The sequence below is a fragment of the Hippocampus comes genome, unplaced genomic scaffold (genome assembly GCF_001891065.2).
Source record: "Hippocampus comes isolate QL1 unplaced genomic scaffold, H_comes_QL1_v1.1 scaffold28, whole genome shotgun sequence".
Lineage (NCBI taxonomy): Eukaryota > Metazoa > Chordata > Actinopteri > Syngnathiformes > Syngnathidae > Hippocampus > Hippocampus comes.
Genome location: NW_017805405.1, coordinates 559,732 through 582,674, shown reverse-complemented (window position 1 = coordinate 582,674; position 22,943 = coordinate 559,732). Strand labels below are relative to the sequence as shown.

At 41.5% G+C, this 22,943-nt stretch overlaps 1 protein-coding gene across 19 annotated transcripts in view; it reads right to left on the bottom strand.

Moving 5' to 3' along the window:
* cacna1db (calcium channel, voltage-dependent, L type, alpha 1D subunit, b) overlaps positions 1-22,943 on the bottom strand; it is a 58,333-nt gene that overhangs the window by 1,481 nt on the left and 33,909 nt on the right. For 5 of the 19 annotated variants that reach the window (XM_019873142.1, XM_019873152.1, XM_019873144.1 and 2 more), the window contains 30 exons: positions 21,234-21,293; positions 21,084-21,143; positions 19,461-19,567; positions 19,189-19,276; positions 18,464-18,571; positions 18,206-18,258; positions 17,954-18,100; positions 17,422-17,623; positions 17,075-17,233; positions 16,799-16,909; positions 15,754-15,831; positions 14,093-14,176; positions 12,580-12,621; positions 11,862-11,990; positions 11,714-11,779; positions 11,443-11,534; positions 11,189-11,348; positions 10,961-11,088; positions 10,094-10,190; positions 9,513-9,615; positions 9,293-9,394; positions 7,382-7,521; positions 6,602-6,718; positions 6,042-6,472; positions 5,451-5,477; positions 5,000-5,143; positions 4,671-4,807; positions 3,961-4,073; positions 3,739-3,873; positions 58-243 (listed from right to left, as the gene is read on the bottom strand). In XM_019873142.1, coding sequence (XP_019728701.1) covers positions 58-243; positions 3,739-3,873; positions 3,961-4,073; positions 4,671-4,807; positions 5,000-5,143; positions 5,451-5,477; positions 6,042-6,472; positions 6,602-6,718; positions 7,382-7,521; positions 9,293-9,394; positions 9,513-9,615; positions 10,094-10,190; positions 10,961-11,088; positions 11,189-11,348; positions 11,443-11,534; positions 11,714-11,779; positions 11,862-11,990; positions 12,580-12,621; positions 14,093-14,176; positions 15,754-15,831; positions 16,799-16,909; positions 17,075-17,233; positions 17,422-17,623; positions 17,954-18,100; positions 18,206-18,258; positions 18,464-18,571; positions 19,189-19,276; positions 19,461-19,567; positions 21,084-21,143; positions 21,234-21,293 — 3,606 coding nt within the window. The remainder of the gene's footprint in view (positions 1-57; positions 244-3,738; positions 3,874-3,960; positions 4,074-4,670; positions 4,808-4,999; positions 5,144-5,450; positions 5,478-6,041; positions 6,473-6,601; positions 6,719-7,381; positions 7,522-9,292; positions 9,395-9,512; positions 9,616-10,093; positions 10,191-10,960; positions 11,089-11,188; positions 11,349-11,442; positions 11,535-11,713; positions 11,780-11,861; positions 11,991-12,579; positions 12,622-14,092; positions 14,177-15,753; positions 15,832-16,798; positions 16,910-17,074; positions 17,234-17,421; positions 17,624-17,953; positions 18,101-18,205; positions 18,259-18,463; positions 18,572-19,188; positions 19,277-19,460; positions 19,568-21,083; positions 21,144-21,233; positions 21,294-22,943) is intronic. The other 14 variants (XM_019873146.1, XM_019873160.1, XM_019873154.1 and 11 more) reach the window with 11 other exon arrangements.

Below are 22,943 nucleotides of genomic sequence, written 5' to 3'. Positions count from 1 at the left end.
TTTTGCGCTGACATCTTCCCTGTGCTTGCTAACAAAGTGATGAAGTGATGCACTTACAGCCTCCACTAGACTGTTGGCGCTGCCTCGCTTCTGCAAGAAATGTGAGCAACTCTCAGCGGGAAGCTGGAGTCGTGAGGGCGAGTGGCCGCGGCTGAATGCGCTGTCGTTTCTATCTGTGTACCAGGAACTCCTCTTTATCGAGGCTGGGATGTTGCCCACGCTGCCTGAGCTCCGCCAGTCCACCTAAGGACACACACACACAAACACACGTTCATTCATTTTCCGATCCGCTTATCCTGACAAAGGTTGCGGGGGGTGCTGGAGCCTATCCCAGCTGTCTTTGGGTTGTAGGTGGGCGACACCCTGAACCGGTTGCCAGCCGCGAGGAACAACCATCCGCGCTCACAATCACACCTCGGGACAATTTTGAGTGTTCAATCAGCCTGCCATGCATGTTTTTGGAATGTGAGAGGAAACCGGAGTACCCCGAAAAAACCGACGCAGGCACGGGGAGAACATGCAAACTCCACACAGGAAGGCCTCAGCCGGGATCGAACCCACGACCTCTGCACTGTGAAGCCAACGTGCTAACCACTTGACAACTGGGCCGCTACATCTATATTACTCACTAAAAATTTAAAAATAATACACTTGTTAAAGTTTGTTAGACTTGCTCAGTCACTTCTGCATTTGGGGCAAGGGACAATGCACAACATTTTTTTTTCTCATTGTTTTGAAGAGCGCAGTAATTCCCTTTGGGCAAAAGAGTGTAAGTAAAGTCAGCCACCTTGTTTTGTCATGAGGCACGTGGCTTTTTAATTGGCCATGAAATCTGCTAAACAGGAAGTGGCCATGGAAAGCAGAAAAATCTGTTGATCGAAGCTGCGCCTCCAAGATGGCTTATGTTGTGTTTTAGCTGTCAACTTTTGTTCCAAATTCTTCATGAGTGATTCATGTGACATATCCTGGTATGATTCTATAGACATGGTTGGTTGTCCCCAGAATTCCTTTGTGTAGCGTTACTGATGGTGTAGTGCAGGGGTGTCAAACTCATTTTTGTCGTGGACCGCATTTTAGTTACCGTTTCCCTTTGAGGGCCGTTATCACTGAAACCATATAAAAATTCAATAATTATGGTTTATTTCACTATTGTTTAAGTTACTGTAATGAGGGGTTTGGTAACAAGAAAATGCTTACAATATGCCAGTTATTACATATGAGAATTTTAAATTTTGGTAGAGATTTTATCAAGTATCATGGAAGTTGACATGTTTGATTTGCTTTCGCGGGCCACATAAAATGATGTGGCGGGCCAGATCTGGCCCCCGGGCCTTGAGTTTGACACCTGTGGTGTAGTGGTTCCCTTCAGGTCCGAACCTTTGACTGTGTGAATGTGAGATGTGAATGGTTGACAGTAGTAACTGGTTGGTGAGCCAATCTGGGTGCCGGTGACATGTTGCATGATCGTAGAGGACCCAAAAAGCAAGTGGGCAGGAAAAGCAGAGTGCACGAAACAAACTATTAACAAAACACTGGAAAAACTCAATCAAAAGTACAAACAAAGTCTTTAAAAGCTCAAAATTCAAAGTCACACGAGCGTAACTAAAACACCACGACAGGAATCAAAACACGACTTCAACAGAAACAAACCAACGCGACAGTCACAAACGATCTGACAAAGACGGACAGAACCCAGGGCACTAAATACCAGCAAACTGACGAGACAACAAGAAACACCTGGACAAGACACAAAGGCTTGAGGCAGCTGATTGGTTGACACAAGGGACCCAGATGACAAGAACAGATGGACAGAACACCAAACGAGGAAGACAAAAAAGCACAAGCTGAAACCAAACCAAAACGATAGCAACGACAGCTACAGCATACCAGAAAGACACTTCAGCTTCACGCATGCGCACACACACACGAAACTACATCGCCAATTTGTCAATCAACAAAGTGGTTGTTGTCATTAAATGTCCAGGGAATGACCGTGGTTTGGTTATCAAAGCCGTAATGATCCAGTGTCCTATTTGAAACAGATGTGATTGGACTTTTCGACTCGTATCTGGTCTGTGCCAATCTTCGCACTTGGAGCATTTTTCTGTGGTGGTCAAAGTGACTCGCATCACGTACTCAGGAAGGAGGATGACTGTTCACTTGAGATCTCTCCAGATAAAACAAAGCTCGGTGATGTGACCTTATTCATGAAGCATAGATTAAAATATCTTGCAAATGGGGTTGTCAGTTGACAGTTATGTGTTCAATACAGCATTGGCAAAAATTGATTGTTTTTCATTGGACAGCTCAATTTAGCGGAAATAAAGTCCACCGCACCTGAGGATGGAGACATTTCAATCCATGTATTTATTTTTATTGGTCCACCTGAGAGTCATGAGTAAGATGGCCCGGGGAGAACATGCAAATTCCACATCGGGAGGCCGGAGCTGGCATTGAACCCGGTACCTCTCCACTGTGAGGGCGACACGCTAACCACTGGACCACCGGGGCGCGCGCGCGCCACACACACACACACACACACACACACACACACACACACACACACACACAAAAAGGTGCACTGGATTATTAGGCATACTTTCAATAAATGGCCTTTTTTGTATTTTTTTTCATATATTGCACGCACTGGAATGTAAGGCACAATCTACAATGCATCCACTAGATGAAGCTACAGCCCTTCATTTGACTCGAGAGGTGATCATGATTGCCTCCAAAAAAAACGTAAATTAACGATTACTTCAATGAAACTACGAAAATTGATAATACAGTAATGCATCAAAACAGAAAATCACAAAATAAATTCTATACCCACCCACAGAATTTATTTTGGCATTTCCTTGAGCGTAGCTACACCACAACGATCAAATGTCAGTAAATTGTAGGAGACCGGACTGTCTCTGAAGTGTTTGTTTTTTATTCCTTTGTCGTGTACTGTATTCACAAACGAGGAAATCACAAAATAAATTCTGTCGTGGGGCAAAAGAATTTACTTTGTGATTTCCTCGCTTGATTTTCTGTTGTGATGCATTATTTTCAATTTTCGTAGTTGCAATGAAGGAATCGTTCGTTTACGTTTTACCGAGGCGGTCATGAACGCCTCTTGAGTAGAAGGCACGGAGACGGACAGACGTAACTGTATTTGTTGAGACTGTGAAAAACATTCATAAAGTGTGCGTTTAAAAAAAAAACACCACTGTTCTCCTTTTTTTAGTAGCTGCAACAAAAACATATTTAATAAAGCAGCGACACAGTTCACTGAACTAACAGCAAGTTACAACATTGTAAGCATGTCTCCAGCAAGGAGCCATCTTGGGGCTCGACTATTACAGTAATGACCATATACAAGGCGCACCGTGAGCTCTTAAGAAAATGGAAGACTTTTTGTTGTGCTTTATAGTGCGGAAAATACGGTGTGTGTGTGTGTGTGTGTGTGTGTGTGTGTGTGTGTGTGTGTGTGTGTGCGTGTGTGTGTGTGCGTGTATGTGTGTGTGTATAAATTTTTTGTTCCCCAAAATGGCGAGTCTCATTAAATATCTGTGAGTTTAGCTGGTGTATATATATATTTTTATTCACATGGCTGAATTGTAAATCCTCAACTTTTTGCTGATTTTAGGTCATCAGCGAAGACTTAACACAGCTTTTTTTTCAATGCGTTTTTAGGATTCACCTGAATGTGAAAAAATATCTGCATTGTTCCTCACAAGCGTTTGTGCACACCTGTATGAGTGGCGTGTAGCAGGGCGAAGAATCATAGGCGAGAGGGGAAGCTGGGGGCGTTGCCCAGGAAAGGACCGACCGCGTGGGAGAGAGTCGTTGAAGTTTACTGGCATCCAGGCCAGCCACCGCCATGACCTAATGGTAAAAGGACAACAAATCGTCCAAAAGACGAATGATAACAAGTTGAATATCAAGCAAAAATGTGTATGGTGGAACTTGTACCTGTTGCTGCAGCAAGTGCAATGGAAGAGCAGTGCAGGAAGGAGAGGGCGGAGCATCCTCCTGATTACTTCTTCTGCGAAGACACTCAAAACTGAAGGTCGGTCTATTGAGGGCTGTGCGGACACACAACTTGTGTTATAAAGATTGAACAGTCAGGCTGTAAAATTGGACCTGCACAATAAAATGAGATTCATTACAAGTTTATGAAAAAGTCTGAAGCTTGATCACGTGACCAAACTAAAAAAAAGGTGACAATGTTCCACTATAATGCAAAGATTAAACCTTATTACCAAATGGGTGCCTCCTGCTACACACTAAAGTTTTTTTTTTTTGGGGGGGTGGGAGGGGGAATTATGTTCAATCAGCCTGTCATGCATGTTTTTGGAATGTGGGAGGAAATCAGAGTACCTGAAGAAAACCCACGCAGGCACGGGGAATACATGCAAACTCTACACAGGAAGGCCGGAGCTGGTACCGAACCCCACACCTCTGTACTGTGAGGCGGATGTGCTAACCGGTGGCCCACCGTGTCGCCGTCACTGTACCCTATTTATCTTTATTAGAGGGCCAAAATATGTGTTATTATTTTTGTGAAAGTGTCATTTTTGATACAGCTTTTGTATTGGAACTGTCCAGGTGAGCCTAATGAAGCAGCTAGGATGCGATGTAATTGGGAAGGAAAGCTCAACAAGGTCAGGCCAGTGTGTCACCTTGCGGTGATGCTAAAAGCCATCTCCGAGGCGACTGCCTGCTGTCTTGGCATATGGGCTGCTGGTCATCGTCATAGAAACAATCCGACTCGGCGTCCGAATCGCCCTCCACGTTGCAAGACTCTTTATTTGACAGCCTGCACAACAGCATAAAAATAAATACACATGATTTTTGTGAGGAGCATGGAGATGTCCAAACGGTGAAGTGGTTCACTTGTGCGACATCCGTTCAGGCGACACACTCAGTGACTACTTGAACGGTTGTCCCCTTGACCCTCGATGGTTGCTGTGATGGATGAATGATGGATGGAGAGTGTGACTGATTGTACCTGTCCTTAGTGAGCATGATGTCATCTTCATGAGACTCGTCCCCGCTGTAGTAGTACTCTCCTGAGCCTTGCTCCTCATCACTGTCCACTTCCACTGGCTCGGATGTCTGCGCGGCGGGTTGGCGACCCCTGCTGATCTCTGACCTGGCAAGCCAGCATCAGGTCAATATGCAAGAGACCAAACATGACAATAATAACAATTATTTAATGAGACAACTGAATTTAAAAAAAATGGAATACCTGTATTTTAGTAAACCTATTTTAGAAAAAGAAAATTAATGCAACAAATATTTTGAGAAGTATGATGAAGTAAATGCTTTGTGGGTTACATTAAAAAAATAAAAGAAATGAATTAAATAATACATATTTTTAATATGCAGAATTAGTAGTTTAATGGGTAATTTTGCCACCTGCTGCTTTTGATCTCATAATTTCATGAATAATACTGTACCTAATGTAGGTCTCATAGCGGTGCCTCCTGTTCAAAATGAGGAATGCATGAGGTCAGCCGAGCACAAAGGATTAAATGGAACAGGAGATCCGCAGACGAAAAAGAAGAAAAAAGCACAACAGTGAACACATTGCAATTGGCTGTGACCACAATTGGACAAAATGTTGTGTTGGTTCATTTTGAGATTGTTTGTCTGTGGATTGTTTGTGGTTTCATCACATTTTAGCGATAACTTATTAGGAACCAAATCGGCTCATTATATCTTAAAAATGGCAAGCAACGCATCAAATTTTGTGCTTTTGAATCTCAAATTTGGCATTCCCGTGTGGAGTTTGCATATTGAGGAGCTACAGAAACTAAACGATTGAAAATATATGTATGGATGAATTATGAAAATTTGCTCTTGTAAAGCAGTTTTTTTGGCACTTTTTTGAGGGGTCTTTTTTCAAGAATATTCACCATTGAAACTTCTTTTGTACATCAAACATTTTTGACACATCATGTCAAATGCAGACCTATAATTTCAGTCACTTTCTTGATTCAAACATAAATGAACCAACACGTTTATGGACCTGGACTGAAGGAACCGACCTCATGGAGAGCGACTTCCAAGGTTTGCTGCGGGTGGACATGGGTGAGCCCGTTTTGGTGGAGGACAGGCGGTCTGTCGCCAGCAAATGTTTTTGCTGCCTCCCGCGGGTCACAGACAGAAGCATGGGCACATTGGCATTGTTGAGGTTGGCATTGGAGGGTACGGGTGATTGTTGGTGATTGGAATTAAAGCAGGAGTAGTCGGACTGATGAGACATTTGATGATGATTATACTGGACAAGTGACGAGTTTATTTCTGACTTTTGGCTTCTGTCATCATCACTCAGGCCCATTTGGGCGGGTTCTGTAGAGGCACTGCAGGAAAATGGGAGGATCTGTAGAGGACGTTGAGTGACAGTGGTTGGGTGGGCGGAGCCTTGAAGACTCGTATCGACGTGGTTGACATGGTTACCGAAAAGGCCGCCATTGCGCTGCAGAGAGACCCCAGGAACAAACGTTGTTTACAAGTATGCTACAGTACAGGATAGCTTGTTACCAGGTACAGTACAAATTAAAATAATCTTTCTGGCCAAATGTATGGTCTATAAAATGTGGGATACCCTGCAAATTCCCTCATCTTCCTCCTCTGTCAAATCGACAAGCCCCTCGTCCTGCAAGTCACATGATATGGCTCGACGGATCTCAGGCCCGATGTCATGCAGCGTGCGCAGGCCAGCCTGTAAAGAAGTCACGTGGGATGAAATGGAACGCAACAGGAAATACTGTAGCTCAGCCGCTTGAGTACTAGTTCCAGGAGCGTGACATGGTGGTTTTGGAATCAATTTATCCCGTAAGAAATAACAACAGATGCAGGTAATTATTTTCAGTGCTGCATATATTTGTCAATGTCATTTTGTTGATTTTGAGATCACACGCTAACAACAAACCAGAACGTAAGATGTTTCAGAAGGAGCATCACATGGTGAAAAACTGCAGTCATACAATTATTTAGCTCCAAGTCAATTTCGATGCCTGAAAGACATGCAGAAGGACCGAAAGGTTTCACTGGTTCACCAGCCACCTACGGTATACTTAAGGCTAAAAAAAGAAAAAAAAATCTGATTTCAAATAAGTCCCTGTTGACAGTAGTTGGCGCTATAGTGCGGGGCGAATCACCATCTGCGTCTGACAGAAATGTGTCATTGTTTTAAATGAAATTTTATATGTCAAAAGTACTGAAGGTATTGGTTGTCATAATCGGTGAATTCTCAAAGAGTGAATACTCGTACTGGTGTTGGTCTTTCAAAAAATTGTATTGAATATCCGTAGTTAACAAGTGATTTCTTTGGATTTCACTTCAGGTTTTTATTGGGACCGTTGATCGGTTTGACGGCACTCACCTGCAGCGCCATGGTGCTGTTAATCCTGATGAATGAGCGCCGCTGACCCACAAGGCCTTTCTCTTTGCGCCTCTTGAACTTCCTGAAGTAGTCCTGTATCAGGAAGGTGGCATAGAACTTCCCCACCGTTACCTCGTCGTCTGAGTGAAGAGACCAGACACACCGAGGCCTCCCCAATCAACACCAAAGGCACAAAAAAAAAAAAGTCTCATCCTCTGTGTGTGTGTGCGCGTGTGTTCTATCTCGATAACGTAATAAGACATAATGGAAATAGAAGTACAGTGATTCACATTTTGCTTCTGTGAAACCTTCTGTATGCTCAGCTAGTCACACAAAAAAGACTCACCTATTTATGGCTTTTCAATGTATTTGCATTTCTACCCACAATCTTGCTGCTGTAGACTGCAAATTTCCCCAGTTTGGGACAAATAAAGGATATCTTATCTTATTTCTCTCGTCTTTCTGAACTACCTTAGATGCCACAATACGGCGAATATAGACCTGGCTAATGGGACGGTAGTAATTGATGTTATGGAAATATGTTTAAAAAAAAAAACAACTTGTATGTTGGGAAGAGCTAATTTCAGCCCGAGTTTTTAGCTTCAGATCCTTCACCAAATGCACATGTTTGAGGTCTGCTGAATGGCTATTGGCAGCATAGTTTAAAGAAGCGGCAAGTGGTCAAGTAAAGCTCTTATCTTGAGACACAACAAGCAAAGTAGAGGACAGCCAGAAACGAAGCAGCGAATTAAAAGCACCATCAGCCATGCAGGGAACCTCATCAGGTCTTATTCACTCAGATGAAAGGCCACGGACTGTTTTCACAATACATTGGCGCAACAGCGGAGTAACAGTACAGCAGGGATTAATTTGTATTGTTGTTTTGGGTAATTCGATGCTCAGCGATGTCAGCGTCACAGCAACATTTGCTTTCAATATAAAGGGGTGAGGACCGCGAGCCTTGACACTGGTCGTGGCTGGCAGTGTTGCGCCTCTGTTACTCCTCTGATACTACGCCGGAATTACTTGCCACCAGACTAAAACAGCACTGCCCAGGGAGCCCAGGATGGCAGAAAGAGAAATGGAGGCAAAGTGTGTGACTGAGCAAAGCAAGCTGTGGGAAAGAGGAGCTTGACACAAAGTGAAAAAAAAAAGACAAGACATGGCTTTATGCTAATATATAGTAAACATGCAGTTGAATATGTTTAGTATCTAGAACAGAACACTGAAGCATGTCAGGAAAATATGGACAAAAACTACAAGCAAACACACGGAAAGCGAGAAATGTGACAATTACAGTGTTCATTTGGGATATATTGAAAAAAGTAAATAAAAACATAGGTACTGTATTGATCCTGCATAATATAGGCTTGATTTAGAATCAGACAGTATGATATCCGTGGGATCAAAGCCATCAAAAAACATGAACTATTGTATAGCAGATAACAAGACTGATGGAAACTTAATAAAATGAGTCAATTGTTTAATTCAAATGTGCATCTTGGCCGGGTGGGTTCGTTCTATTTACTTGCATTTTCAAAGCCAAAAATCAACGTTGACCGACACGTCATCGTTCCTAATCCTTTATTTACCTCGGTATGTTTGCCCAACACTTCTTGCAGCCACTAAGGGGCATATTTGCATGGTATGTGCAATCTCAATGATGTACTGTTACGTATGTATAACCAATCATGAGTGTCCAGCATTTTTCTTTTTTGGGAGGGAGGGTGTGGTGGGGGAATTTCAGCCCTTCACATCTTTTGACACTCACAGCCAATCTCGAAAGGAATGATGATCATTTATTAGTTTTATGCATAAAACGAAAAATATTATAAAATTCCGGCTTGGTAAAGTGAAAATGGCTGTATTCAACATCCGGAAAGAAGACACGAAAATTGCAGGACCACTCACCGCCTGCAGGAGGCACTACTTGATCCAACAGCTTCATGCTGGTCCTTTTCCAGATCTTCTTGATCACAGCTCTCAGCTCCTCATTAGCCTGTTCCAGGTTACCTTGGAAACAAGATTTAGGATGGGGAAATTCTTTCTCATATTTGGTGGTTACTTTTGGCACTTTCACATGGTTACTAATAAAAATAAAACTGCGATTCTAATGCTAAATTGGACTCACCTTCTGTTTTAATCTTGAGAGCAGTGCGCACCAGCGCGAACAAGGTGGCATTAAACATAACTGTGCCATCGCTGTTCAGAGGCATGTTCATCGCAACGAGACGCTGCAGATGAATCAAAGATCAGACTGGGGATATCCAACATGCACACTGACAATGTAAATTCTATTTCAAATTGACTTTATTATTGTCAAAAGAATTATTACCTCTCCCAAGGAAGTTATATTTATACATATTTAAATGTACCTGTCAACATGTGATGATATTCCAACCTTGATATTAGGGCTGAACAATTGATCAAAATCAAATCGACATCGCAATGTGTAGAATGCAATTTTCTTTTATTCTCTTCATTATTTTCTCGTATTATTTTTTATTATATTTTAATTATATTATTATTGTTATTATTATATTATAATTATAATGTGCATGCAAATGTTTTTCTACTTTCTTCCCTCCAAATTTCGGTGCTGTAAATTGCAAATTTCTCCATTGTGAAATAATAAAGGTTTTCTTACGTTATTCTATCTTATTTATTTCTATTTATAAAGTGTCTAGATAGGTTCAGTGCTTCAGTACACACCTTGCAGGCCACCCTGTGTGGGCAGAGTTTGCCAAAGCCAAGAGGAGGTTGGATCCTCCTTAGCAATGTCACCACATCCAGGTGTTTTATCCTGCCTCTGCCAGGAAAACAAGCCAATAAATGAGAAGACTATAACAAGAAAAGATGAAAACAAGGAACAACTACAGTTAAAAAAATAAATAGATAAAAATAAAAAATCTGAGCCGGCTCGAAGCTTAAACAAACGAAACAACACCCCCTCTTTTTTGCAGGTTCTAAGACCTAATTATTTAACGTAAGTTTTTTTTAAGACTGTTTCTGTCACCTCGTTTCAGGTTGTTCAGTTGCATCATTCACATTTTAGTTGATTCAATATTTTCTTTTTGTACATACAAGTTATGTTCCTATTTAAGTCGATTTGTTGTTGCACTCTCGTGCTGTTCTCACAATACAATTGACTTTTGCATAATGCTGATGCGGGTATTTTTCTGAAAACCAAAAAATATTGACCCAGATGGCACTTTGACACTGAACGCATAGCGCACTTGTAGTTACTTTTAGCAGCCCGAGATGATATTCAATATCGTAGGACCACGCTTGTTTAAAACCTATCCACGGGTAAAGACTGACACCAGGATAATGCACAGTGTTCACTTGCCATTAGTTCCGAGCAGAGGTATAAATGATCATTCATCAATAGTAACCGTTTCATGTACCCTGTAACCTGATAACAGGGTAAACTGTCCATTGTATTAACCGCGGTCCTTGAAAGGGTTAAAATATCGGCAGAATTTAAGGTCGCCAAAATCTCATTTTGGATAGGGCCGCGTGGAGGCCTGGATCGGCTCTGAAAGAAATCCACAGCAAAAAGGAAAGTGGCCTACGCACTTTGCTTCTGGGTCGTATTCGGACCAGATCCGTTTAAATTCATCAAGATGATGCGGCCCAAGAATGGACCAATCCCGGGTGAGATAGTCAAAGTTATCCATGATGACGGCAACAAACAGGTTAATAATCTGAAACCAGGACATAGACACGATGTTTAATTTCACGATGTCTGCACATGTGCCTGCATATGTGACTGCTGTGTGGTCTTGTGGAACGTGTCTGGATCACCAGAAAAGCGCAAAGCATGTAGAAGGTGATGAAGTAGATGATGGCGAAGCCACTGCCACAAGTTCGCTCCTCGCCGGGGTTGTAGTCCGACTCGGTATCACACAACTTCCCGGGAAGACAGGCCAGCATGATCTCCTGCCAGGCCTCGCCGGTGGCACATCTAACGGTCAACATTCGCAACAAGCGATTATGCTCAGCTTGTTCACGTTCAATTGTTGCAGGAAACCAATGATTCAAAAGTGACAACAACAGACCTGAAGAGCATGAGGACAGCCTGAGGGAACGTTTGGAAGTTATTGTTGCGGTTGATTTGTGTTCCATCCACCATGGCTATTTTTCCAAAAACCTGGCGGCAGTAACATGGACAGCCAAACATTCAGTCAAATGGTACCCTAACAGTCAAATCAACGACATTTTGCTATTCGGGGCAATGAGGGCAGCGCCCCACAACGTTTTTTTATATATTTTTTTTGCATTTTAAATATTGTTCCCTGCAAATTCTGCGCACCCAAAGGACTGCCTCACCTGCATTCCGATGACTGCATAGATGAAGAACAGCATGGCTATCAGAAGTGCAACATAAGGGAGAGCCTGGAAGGAGCGGACAGACAACGGTCAACACACGTCAAATATTTTGTGTTATTGTTAAAACAATTTTGCATGCTCGACTCACCTGAAAGGATTTGATGAAGGTCCACAGCAGCGTCCGGATGCCATCCCCCCTGCTCAACAATTTCACCAATCGCATCACTCGAAAGAGGCGGAAGAAGGTGATAGAGATGCGAGCGCTGTCTTCGGTGTTCTGCACAATGACGATATCCATCGAAGGATTAATAATCGCGGATGGGGCAATTAAGAAGTATGAAAACATGCAACCCAAACCCATCTATTCAACTACATTTAAACGTGATGTATTGAAACAGGCAGATCAATGATATGTGGAAGATTTTGAACTTCTTGATCATGGCATTCAGAACCGAATCAGGACGCATGCAGAGCAACAGCATGCCATGAACAACACACCTGAATGCCTCACCAAAACAACAACAAAATGGCTGATCAGTCAACAGTCCATAAGACATACATGCAGAGCATCAATACAAGCAACCTCAAGTCTGATGTCTTCATCGCGCATCGACGTCAACCTAATGCAACCGTTAGTCATTTGAATGCAAACACTTCAGCTTGTTGAAATGAATGATGACAACATCTCATGCCGTGCGCCAAGACAATTACAACAAACAACATTTTGGCTGAGCATGAAATTGAAGCCGAATTGCGAGCAATTCCAAATGTTCAATCAAAATATATGAAATGACAGAGTCTATTTTTTCCCCCCAGTGACCAAATGTTTTTGCAGTTGAAATGAAGGAGGCGGGGCTTCTTCTTACCCCTTGTTCCACTATCACCTTGACGACAGGGAGCGCTGCCGACTTAAAATCAAGAACCTCAAATTAATCAGAATTACATAAACCACATGCACAGCACCCAACACAAATTGAGACGGAATTCCTCTTCCCATAATTATGACATCACGCAATCAATCTCTCTCTGTCGCTCTCGATCACTCTCTCGTCTAACAGTGCAATCCAATTTATACAATGAATAAAAATCATCGTCAGCGATACAAGCTTCCTCATATTCACTGCAACACTGCAATTGCAGAAATGAGATGACGACTGACGAAAACACAAATGAATCGACACGACATATAAATGTACACTGAAATAACATGAAAATTGCAGTCTTGGTACATCATGTACAGTGCTTAACAAATGTATGAGACTTCCCCGACAGTACAGTATGTTCCTGTTAGCAGAGGTGGACATTCCGTCAGTACTGACAGAAGGTCCGTCAGTCTGGTACGGACGTGCTGACAACTGAGCTCGCTCCAGTCTGCGCACAGATCGATAACACATCCTTGGAGCTGTGTGAAGTCGCTGCTTCAAACGCTTCCCCGTGATCCCGGTCGCCAAGAAACCTGCGATATTGGGACTGAACGACTCTTGGCCCGTCGCTCTGATATCTGTTGTCACGAAGTCCATTGAACACCTCGTGCTGGATCGCCTGTACGCTACGACAGCACTGCCCAGGTTGTTCACAGTAAATTGATCTGTTTACTCATCTGGGTTTGCTAATGCACCCTTCAAAGTTCCAGGTTGTACTTTGTGATTGCTTACCACAAAAATATGAAGCTGTGCCTACTTTTAAGATTCACTTAAAAATGTCTGGAAAGTGATTGCCTCGTTTTCTTTTGGTAGCTAGGCCTTAAGTACGATAAGATAAATGGCCGAAAAGTAAAGTTAATTGCAGTTATTTCATAATGAGGACAGTGATTTGGATTAGAAATTGATTTTTTTTTTTTTTTTTAAAGTGAGGCAATTGGTTTCCCAACTTTTTTCAAGTAAACTGAACTACCGGTAAAAATGTATGGTTGATGCGCAACATCCTGTACGATACTTTGGGGGGTTTGTTTTGTTTTATGAAGTAAGAGAAATACAGCTGTCGTGCGATATTATTTTAAGCAACTTTTCAAACACGCACTGCAGAAAGCAAATTAGCTTTACAGATTTGCAAAATGTATATTCGGTATATATATTTTAGATTTTCTCAAATTTGCACAGTATATTGATTGCTTCTTGTTAATGGTAGGAATGGATAGTTAGGAATCACATAAAGACATTGTAGTGTGACAGAATTACTGTCAATAAATTAATGACATGAATGTAAAGGAATCGATTAATGGTGCATGCTTCAAGTCATTCGTTTCCAACATTTACAAAATAAATGAATGCAACAAAGGTTGTGATCTTGAACGGAATTTGAAAGCCAAATCAAGCCGCCAGCACCACTGCAGTTTAACAACAAAGGGGAACAGACGTGCATGCATGTGTGATTACTTACATTGATCTCAGTGATGGCAATGTCAACCACGCTACCGACAACAATTAAGGCATCAAACGTGTTCCATGCATCAGCAAAATAGTTCTGCAAGCCGCAAGCCAACAAGACAAACACACAAACACAAAGAGAGAGAGAGAGAAAGATACACATAGACAGGGCAAGAAAGAAAAGGAAATATTGGTAAAAGAAAAAAGCATTGTGAATGACAGAAGATATCTCATGCAAAACAAAAAATGTTAAGACTGTGAGAAAAAGAACTTTCTTTTCTGGAGGCAGTATTTTAAATCAGCTAATTTATTGATTATTGAATGAAGAGAGTATCTATTTACCATCATGCATATATTATAAAAAAGTAGGTCATCGCCGCATGATTCAACAGATGGAAATTTAAGTGTGGAAGTTGATATTTCTTTATGTTTGTTACAGTATGTAGTTTATATTTAATACAGAATAGTGATTCAGCATTGAAACAAAAGCGTACAAAATCATTTGTCAGTGAACGTGTGTCTGATTTCTCCCGGCCAATTCTCTTGTGTGTGAGACGCAGGAAAAAGAACGGGAACTCTGCATATCTATGCTGCTGTCTGCTACCTAGCCAACATTTTTGATTCACTTCTGAAGTAACTAAGACATGATACATTACAGTTATATGTTGTTTGGGGCATTAATTGGAAGATTTTTTTTCCTCTCTCTCTTTTATTTATTTATTTATGTTGTTTTTTTTTTTTTTACGCTCATCATCCTCAATCATGGCATTCCATAACTTGAGAAGGCACCAGTGACCTCCACTATTCTTATCAAGCAAAAAGCTTATGAACATTCCTCCAGGGGCGGAGCCAGAAATGTTTTCAATGGGGTGGCCAAGGTATGACATATAACATATGACGTGAGCAAAGTCACATGATGAACTGAGAAGTCATTGTTTATCACACCATCCACAGTTAGGGCTTCATGAAATAAAAGGCACGCATACACAGAACCTTGCCCAAAACACTCACGATTCAAGCAGGAAGAAATACAAGTAGAACGTAACGTCTTGCTGAGCTTAATTTAGTAGATAAAGACATTTTTTTTTCGACATTGCTTTGCTTTTGTGTACTATATATTAGATCTAAATTGAGAGAGGGAATTTTGATCAGAATGCAAACTGTTAAAGAATCTGTCATTGTAAAAGAACTTTTGATGTTTACAGCCAATATCAATCAAAATCATTTTTATACCAACATGGCTGGGAAGTCATTATTTATCATACCACCCACACTCATGGCTTCATGAAATAAAAAGCACACGTACCCAGAACCTTGCTCAACACATTCACAGTAAAAGCAGCAGTGACAAACCTAAGTAGACTATGAGTACACAAAAGCAAAGAAATGGCAAATAAAATGGCATTACATGTCTTCACGTGTGCTGTCTAGGATACTTGATTCCCTCGTTGGAGTTTCTCAAAGTACGAATCCAGCAATTTCCTGTTCAATTCCCAGCTTGGCTCATTCGATTTTTTTCATGTGCCATGTCAACCTAGATCTCTATTTTCCGCCAAGCGGTAAAAATGAAATGAAAAAGAAGAACGGAAGGAAAAGCAAGGAGGTGCTAAGGACAGAAGCGGCAAGAGGTGGAGGTAGCACAAGACAAAGCCGAACATACTGGCGTCTCTCTACCTGGCTGAGTATGATGTCGACTACACTGCCAATCACCACCAGGGCGTCAAAGACATTCCAGGCGTCTCCGACATAGCCCTGAATAGGGCGACCATGCACAGCCAGCAGGAGGAGGAAACAAAGGCAAGGGGGGGAACAAAAGGGATGCAGGGCCAAGGTGGAGGGGGGGTGGGGTTGGGAAGGGGGTTAAGAGGGACAGGAAGAGCGCATGAGGGCTGTGTTAAATGGAAAGGGGGATTATCGTTATCAGATCAAAACTTCAGTGTGTTCCCGCAGGTCTCTAATATCAGGGAAGCTTTTGGGGAACAGCAATGTTGAAAAGAACGAAACAAAATTGCTGTCCATACTCTACTTACGGATGTCATCAAAGAATCAATTTGCACTTGTTGAAATTTTTGTGCTCTGATTTTGTCGTTCATGTGGAATGGCTTTCATATTTACATTATCCGGTTCGCCTACTGCCCAAATAGAGTTTGGATAGGCTCCAGCGTGCCCGCGACCCTTGTGAGGAGAAGCGGATTCGAAAATGGATGAATGGATGATTCAGGTCTTGCTCCACAGTTGCTACATCGTTTTGCGAAGTCGGTATTATCGATGATCATACTTGGCAGGAGCAAAATCATTTTGGCCAAACGCCGCTACTTGCTGCCTAAGGCTAGCAGAAGATATCAAACATGAATTATGTTCTAGTAGTTCTAAATTGTGTCAAAATATGCTCATGCTAAATAGACGGCTTTTAATTTGCTGGATTGATTGACACGACATTGCTTTCACATCATACAGTATACTCATATTTCACAAGATTCAGTGGCACTTTTAGTGACAGCGAGACATTGGCCTTTGTTGTGCGTTTCAACGTGAAGACATTATCTCTGAGAATCAGGCCTTGCTGCCTTTATTTCTGTGGTTTTGTCCTACTGTTGCCTTTTTTTTTGTTACTTTAAACTAAAATGCCAAACACATCACGTAGTCCAAATGTCCAATCGTAGTGTTTTTTAATAACAGCTTTTGGTCTTCTAATATCCCCTACAGCACACAGACTCACCCTGGGCTTGAAGGCAATGAGCTTGAAGATCATCTCAACAGTGAACACGCCAGTAAAGACCATGTTCAGGATGTCCATGGCATAATTGAAGAGGTGAGACTGTCCATGGTGCTGGAAAGAGACAGCGCACACATTTGACCAAAGGTTCGTTGTTGCACCCACAAAAGACAAATGTCCTCTCATGTTCATGTTAATTCGCATCGTGAGAACTACATAACAAACAAGAATCAAGATCGAGTGTGAAGATTGATGGTGAAACAAAAAAAGGCCGCTTACCTGTATCGCCAGACACAAGGTGTTGAGGATGATTAGGACAAACATGACATACTCAAATCCGGTGGAGTTGACCACATACCAGAACTTGTACTGGTATGGGTTTTTGGGTATGTAGCGACGCAGGGGGCGGGCTTTAAGAGCATACTCCACACACTGGCGCTGAAGCAGTTGTGAGATAGAGAAAGAAAAATACTTTAGTCCATCGAGGGTATTTTAAAAATATTTTTTGAGGGGGGAGAGATGAAACAGTTTTTTGTTTTTTGTTTTTTTTTGGAGGGGGGAGAGATTAAACAGTTTCTTGTTTTTTGGGGGTTTTCTTTGGACAGGTGCATAGAAATATGGCGTACCTGGTTTTTGTCCAGCTCACAGTTCTTGTATTCTTTCTCACCCTGCTCCTGGAAGGTGACAATAACAAAACCAACAAAGATGTTCATCATGAAGAAGGCAATGATGATGATGTAGATGATAAAGAAGATGGATATCTCAATGCGGTAGTTGTAGATGGGACCCATGTTTTCACGGTTCGAGTCGATGGCCTTGTATAAGAGACTGTGAGGGGGGAAGCAAACAGAACAGAAACGCATAAAACAACGCTGTTTAGATGAAGACTTTGAGCTAGGATCTGTATGGCTATAAGGAGAAACTGAGGTTTTTAGTAAGATGAAGCATTTTTCCGATTCAAGGGTACGCAGCACAGCTAATTACAATTTGAAGGGATGAGACTTGACTCGCGATGTAAGCGTAAAATGTCAAAAGTAAACATGCTAGCGACAAATTGCTGCTTCCTGCAGACCTGGATTTAAAGTTGGTTTGACAATACAAATTCAGATCCTGAATACAGATGAGACAGAGTAAATGATTTCAAACAAAACTCCTTACGTGGGCCATCCTTCGAATGTGGAGACGGTGAAGAGCGCCATCATGGCCACGAGGACATTATCAAAATTGAAGTCACTGTTGTACCAGAGCCGCTCCTTGACCACGGGCATTGCGGTGTCTCCATTGTTGTAGAGAATGTACGTTCCCCTGCGATTTTTGAGGATGACACTTTGTAACTACACAGAACGGTTGCACACACATGGAGATCCTTGTTGAGACGGTCACAAATGGTGAAATGAATCAAAATCTCACTTGCACTCCTCGGGGCTGGACTTTGCATCGTCTGTGCAGCGATAAAATTTACCCTGAAAGCATAAACAACTGGCTTATAGGCCCGCACTACACTCTGTTGAGTCCTGACCTCATATGATGATATCATATCATTCAATGTCAGATTATTTATGTAGGCCAACGTGACTATCGTCATATCACCTTGACTTGCCAAAGTTACCATAACTATTCTGAGCTGAAGCAAAAGCAACTGCTCAAGTGTTTCCCGCTTTTCTTTACCTTGAAAAGCTGCACTCCAATGCAAGCAAACATAAACTGCAGCAGCGTGGTGACGATCATGATGTTGCCGATGGTCCTGATGGCGACAAACACGCACTGGACCACATGCTGAAAAAAAACCGCAAACAACAACAAACAAAAAAACACGTTAGAGCACAGGTGTCAAACTCAAGGCCCGAGGGCCAGATCTGTCCCACCATATCATTTTATGTGGCCCACGAAAGTAAATGAAACATCAAACATTTCCATGATGCTTACTAAAATCTCTACCAAAATTTAAAATTCTCATATTTAATTAATTAGAGACATATTGTAAGGATTTTTTTGTGACCAAACCCCTCATTACAGTAACTTAAACAATAGTTGACTAAACCGTTATTATTGACTTTTTTATATGGTTTCAGTCATAACGGCCTTTCAAGGGAAACAGCAACTAAAATGTGGCCCATGACAAAAATGAGTTTGACACCCCTGTGTTAAGAGGGTAGGTGCATGCAATATATGGGCAGTAGTAATGGGCCGCTTCCCCTTTGCACCTACAGAAAGTGAAAATGCAGAAAACTTGCAGTCGGGAATCTAAAATTGTCCTAAATGTGTTGCTCGAATAATTCAAATTCAAGAGTAAGTATTGGGTGTCTCATGGATTAATTAAGTGATTAAGAAATGCATATTGGACACACCAAAATCTACATCATCCAGAACTGAGTCAACACCGTCAGGCTGACCTTAAGTCCTTTGGCTCTGTTGATGGCCCTGAGTGGCCGGAGGACTCGCAAAACACGAAGAATCTTCACGACTGAGATTGCAGAAGACCTACAGAGGAAGAAAAAAACATCATTAGACAGAGCCTTGTCAAAAAAATCTAACCCAAGCTGAACGTAAAGACAGCACACGAGCGGGCACAAGCTGGGATCCATTTTATTGCCATACACACAGTCACAAGGGCGTGGCAGACTAAAAACACGTCAAGAAACATTGATTGTTGAATGATACCTACTGAATACCAAAGGAGACCAGAGACACTCCAACGACCAACAGGTCCAATAGGTTGAAGTAGTTCCGACAGAAAGCTCCTTTATGTAGGAACGCTCCAAATGCCGTCATCTGGACAGACAGATGTGAGTCAAGACCAGCAACACCATCAGAAAAACTCATTCTGTGAGATTACACTACATTTTTTTTAAAAAATTATAAATGATGGAATGTGTTGAGAGAGAATAAGAAAATGTGTCAATCTTGTCATAACAGTTCTTGCATCGTGTTTTGCAGGTGGTTATGTGCACAACACATGAAAGTGACACTGTCAAAAATCGATAACATATGAATGTGAAAATAACTGATGCGGTGACAGACTTCACTCTCACAAGGCAAATTCTGAATAAAATTTGGTTGATTAGGCAATCTAGTACAGTGGAACCACCGAAGTTGAACGCCATTGAAGTCACACAATTTGGAAAGTGGAAGAAAAAAAATGGCGTGCGTGCATGGCATTATGCGAGCCATCAGCATACACTGTGAGAGCTCAGGTCAGTTAGCATGTTTTGCTCGTTGTTTGTCTTTTTATTGCCATCGCTTTGGGAAATAAATGAATTAGTACTCCAGTAATTTAGGGGAAACTTACACCTGAATAAAAATTTTCCATGTCATTCTGGCCACTGTATGACGATCTAAGACGGGGATTACCAACCACTGTGAAATACTGGAGAGCACAATTTCTGTTCTCTTATCGTGTCAAGTTTTTGAGCTATTTAGAATGTTGAAATCATAATAAAACACTGTCTGGCCAGTTAACCCTTTCATGCACCCTGTAACTTGATAACATGATAAGCTGGCCACTGGAGTAACCGCTGTCCCTGAAAGGGTTAATAAACACTTGATGATAGCAGATTTCTATGGGAGAAATTTAAAACAGAAAGTTAAAACAAATCAGATGTTGACCGGTGTCCGTCGAATCAACCTCAATGGTTCCACCGTATTTAAGATACAGGCATGTTAATATACACACAGGCATTAGACATTTGAAAGAGACATCCAACACAGCATTCTAAAGCCACTACATTGATTTGCAGTGCAGATTAATCCTACGAGCTATAAAAAAAAAAAAAAAATGGCTCTGTAATCTTCTCCTGATCAAATTCTTAAGGACTTTAGCAAACGAAAACTTGGACAAAAAAAAAAAAAATGACAGGGGCTTTATCGAGTCTAAACATGCAATCGGGTGATCCAACGGAGCCAACTGTAACCTTGAGAATTAAAATGTTATACAGGTGCATTCTTGAGCAGTATGAATTTAGTGATGAGGAGACTAGATTAAAAAAAAAAAACTACAACTAATAAATGAAAATGTTTTTTGTTTGAATATGTTTGATGCTTGAAGAGTTCAAGAATGAATTCGACTCAAGCTTAGATGGAACAGTCATCGAGAGACACGGAAATATCATTAAAGTACAAAAAAATGTATTGATGGACTGTCGCCATGACAACATGACATACGGCCGTTCGCAATAAAACATTTATCGGATGAAGGTGGGCAAAGGCAGCATGCTTGGAAGAGGTGGAATTATTGGATTTACTGATTTCATTTGATTTTGCAGAGGCATCTCAAAGCTCTCTTGTTTACCTTAATAAGGATCTCAAATGTAAACATACTAGTGAAGACATAGTCTGCATAGCCTAGGATCTGAGGAGGCAATCAGAGTGACACAAGCACACAGGAGGTTACAGAAGCTCTAGCCAGCACGGCACCACACGACACACACACACCATTTACCTTAAACAGGATCTCAACAGTAAAGATTGCCGTGAAAGCATAGTCAAAATAACCAAGTATCTGCAAGAGGCAATGCACAAGTTGCAATCATCAAAACGTTCTGGGGACAACAGCACAGTCATTGTGTTTGACTTTTGACACACATGTGGCGCACGAGCCCATGTGTGCGCTGCACCAATTTGTCAGGAATTGTGGTTACACCGGATTTGGTTTGAGCCAAAACAGCATTGGTACAAACTGGTGTTGATCCAGAAAGTTCAATTTATTAAGCTTCCCAAGTTCCTGAACTGATATACGACTTTGAGTAAGCTAACGTTTGACCAAACTCGGCGGAAATAGACAGAAGTACAGTGGACCTCCGCTATTTGCGGAGGATTAGAACCCAACCGCGAATGGCAAAAATAATAAAAAGTGGCATAATAATCCATCCACCCCCCTACCCCCAAAAAAGTTTTTTCTGACCCGCTTATCCTCACGAGCTTTTTGGGGCATTCTGGAGCCTCTCCCAGCTGTCTTCGGGCAGTAGGCGGGGTACACCCTAAACTGGTTGCCAGCCAATCGCAGGGCACACAGAGACGAACAACCATCCGGGCTCACATTCCCACACCTCGGGACAATTTGGAGTGTTCAATCAGTATGCCATGCATGTTTTTGGAATGTGGGAGGAAACCGGATTACCCGGAGAAAACCCACGCAGGCCCGGGGAGAACATGCAAACTCCACACAGGGAGGCCGGAGCTGGAATTGAACCCGGTATCTCTGCACTGTGAGGCGGACGTTTTAACTAGTCAACCACCGTGCCGCCTCGTCATTATAATTGCCATTATAATTTTTTTTCTCTTTTGAAATGACGTTTAAGCTGGAGATCGGGAGAAAATACTGCAAATATGCGGGGGTCTACTGTACATCATGAAGACACAACAAACACATAAATACATGTAGAATATTTTAGAGGCAGAAGCTCACTAAACAACTTTATCATGAAATTACTGGCAGTCTTCTGTGTATAGTTTTTCTGAACTAAGAAAAGAAGTGATACATTATGCATCACATACAGTGATCCCTCACTACTTCGCGGATTACTTATCGCGGTTTCAGTGCATCGTGGATTTTTCAAAAGTATTCAAAAAAAATTTTTTTTAAAAGTGCGAAAATGCCGCAAAAGGTCCGCAAGAGGCAGTGAAAGTCAGCAAAACATCGAGTAATATAGAGCAACATATACAGTACTACATGTACATTTCATTTTTATGTTTACTGCATTTTGTTATTTATACACAAACCTAACCTTACTTATACATCTTATACATGTGTATATACTGAATATATATATATATATATATATATATATATATATATATAATTTTTAAAATTTCGACTACTTCGCGGATTTTCCTCTTTCGCGGGTGGTCTCGATCCTCATTAACCACAATAAGTGAGGGATCACTGTATACAAGGTGCATTTGAATGTATTTGAATATTGTGGAAAAGTTCATTTATTTCTGTGGGTCAGTTAACAAACTCGTTCTCAGAATACTTTGCAGAAGGTCATTTCCTCACTAATTTTCAATTAGCAGTAAGATATAATAATCAGAATTCTGATATTTAATCCTTAAAGACTTCTGTGTGTGTGTGTGTGCGCGCGTGTGTGTGTGTATATATCTATCTATCTATCTATCTATCTATCTATCTATATATATATATATAGAGAGA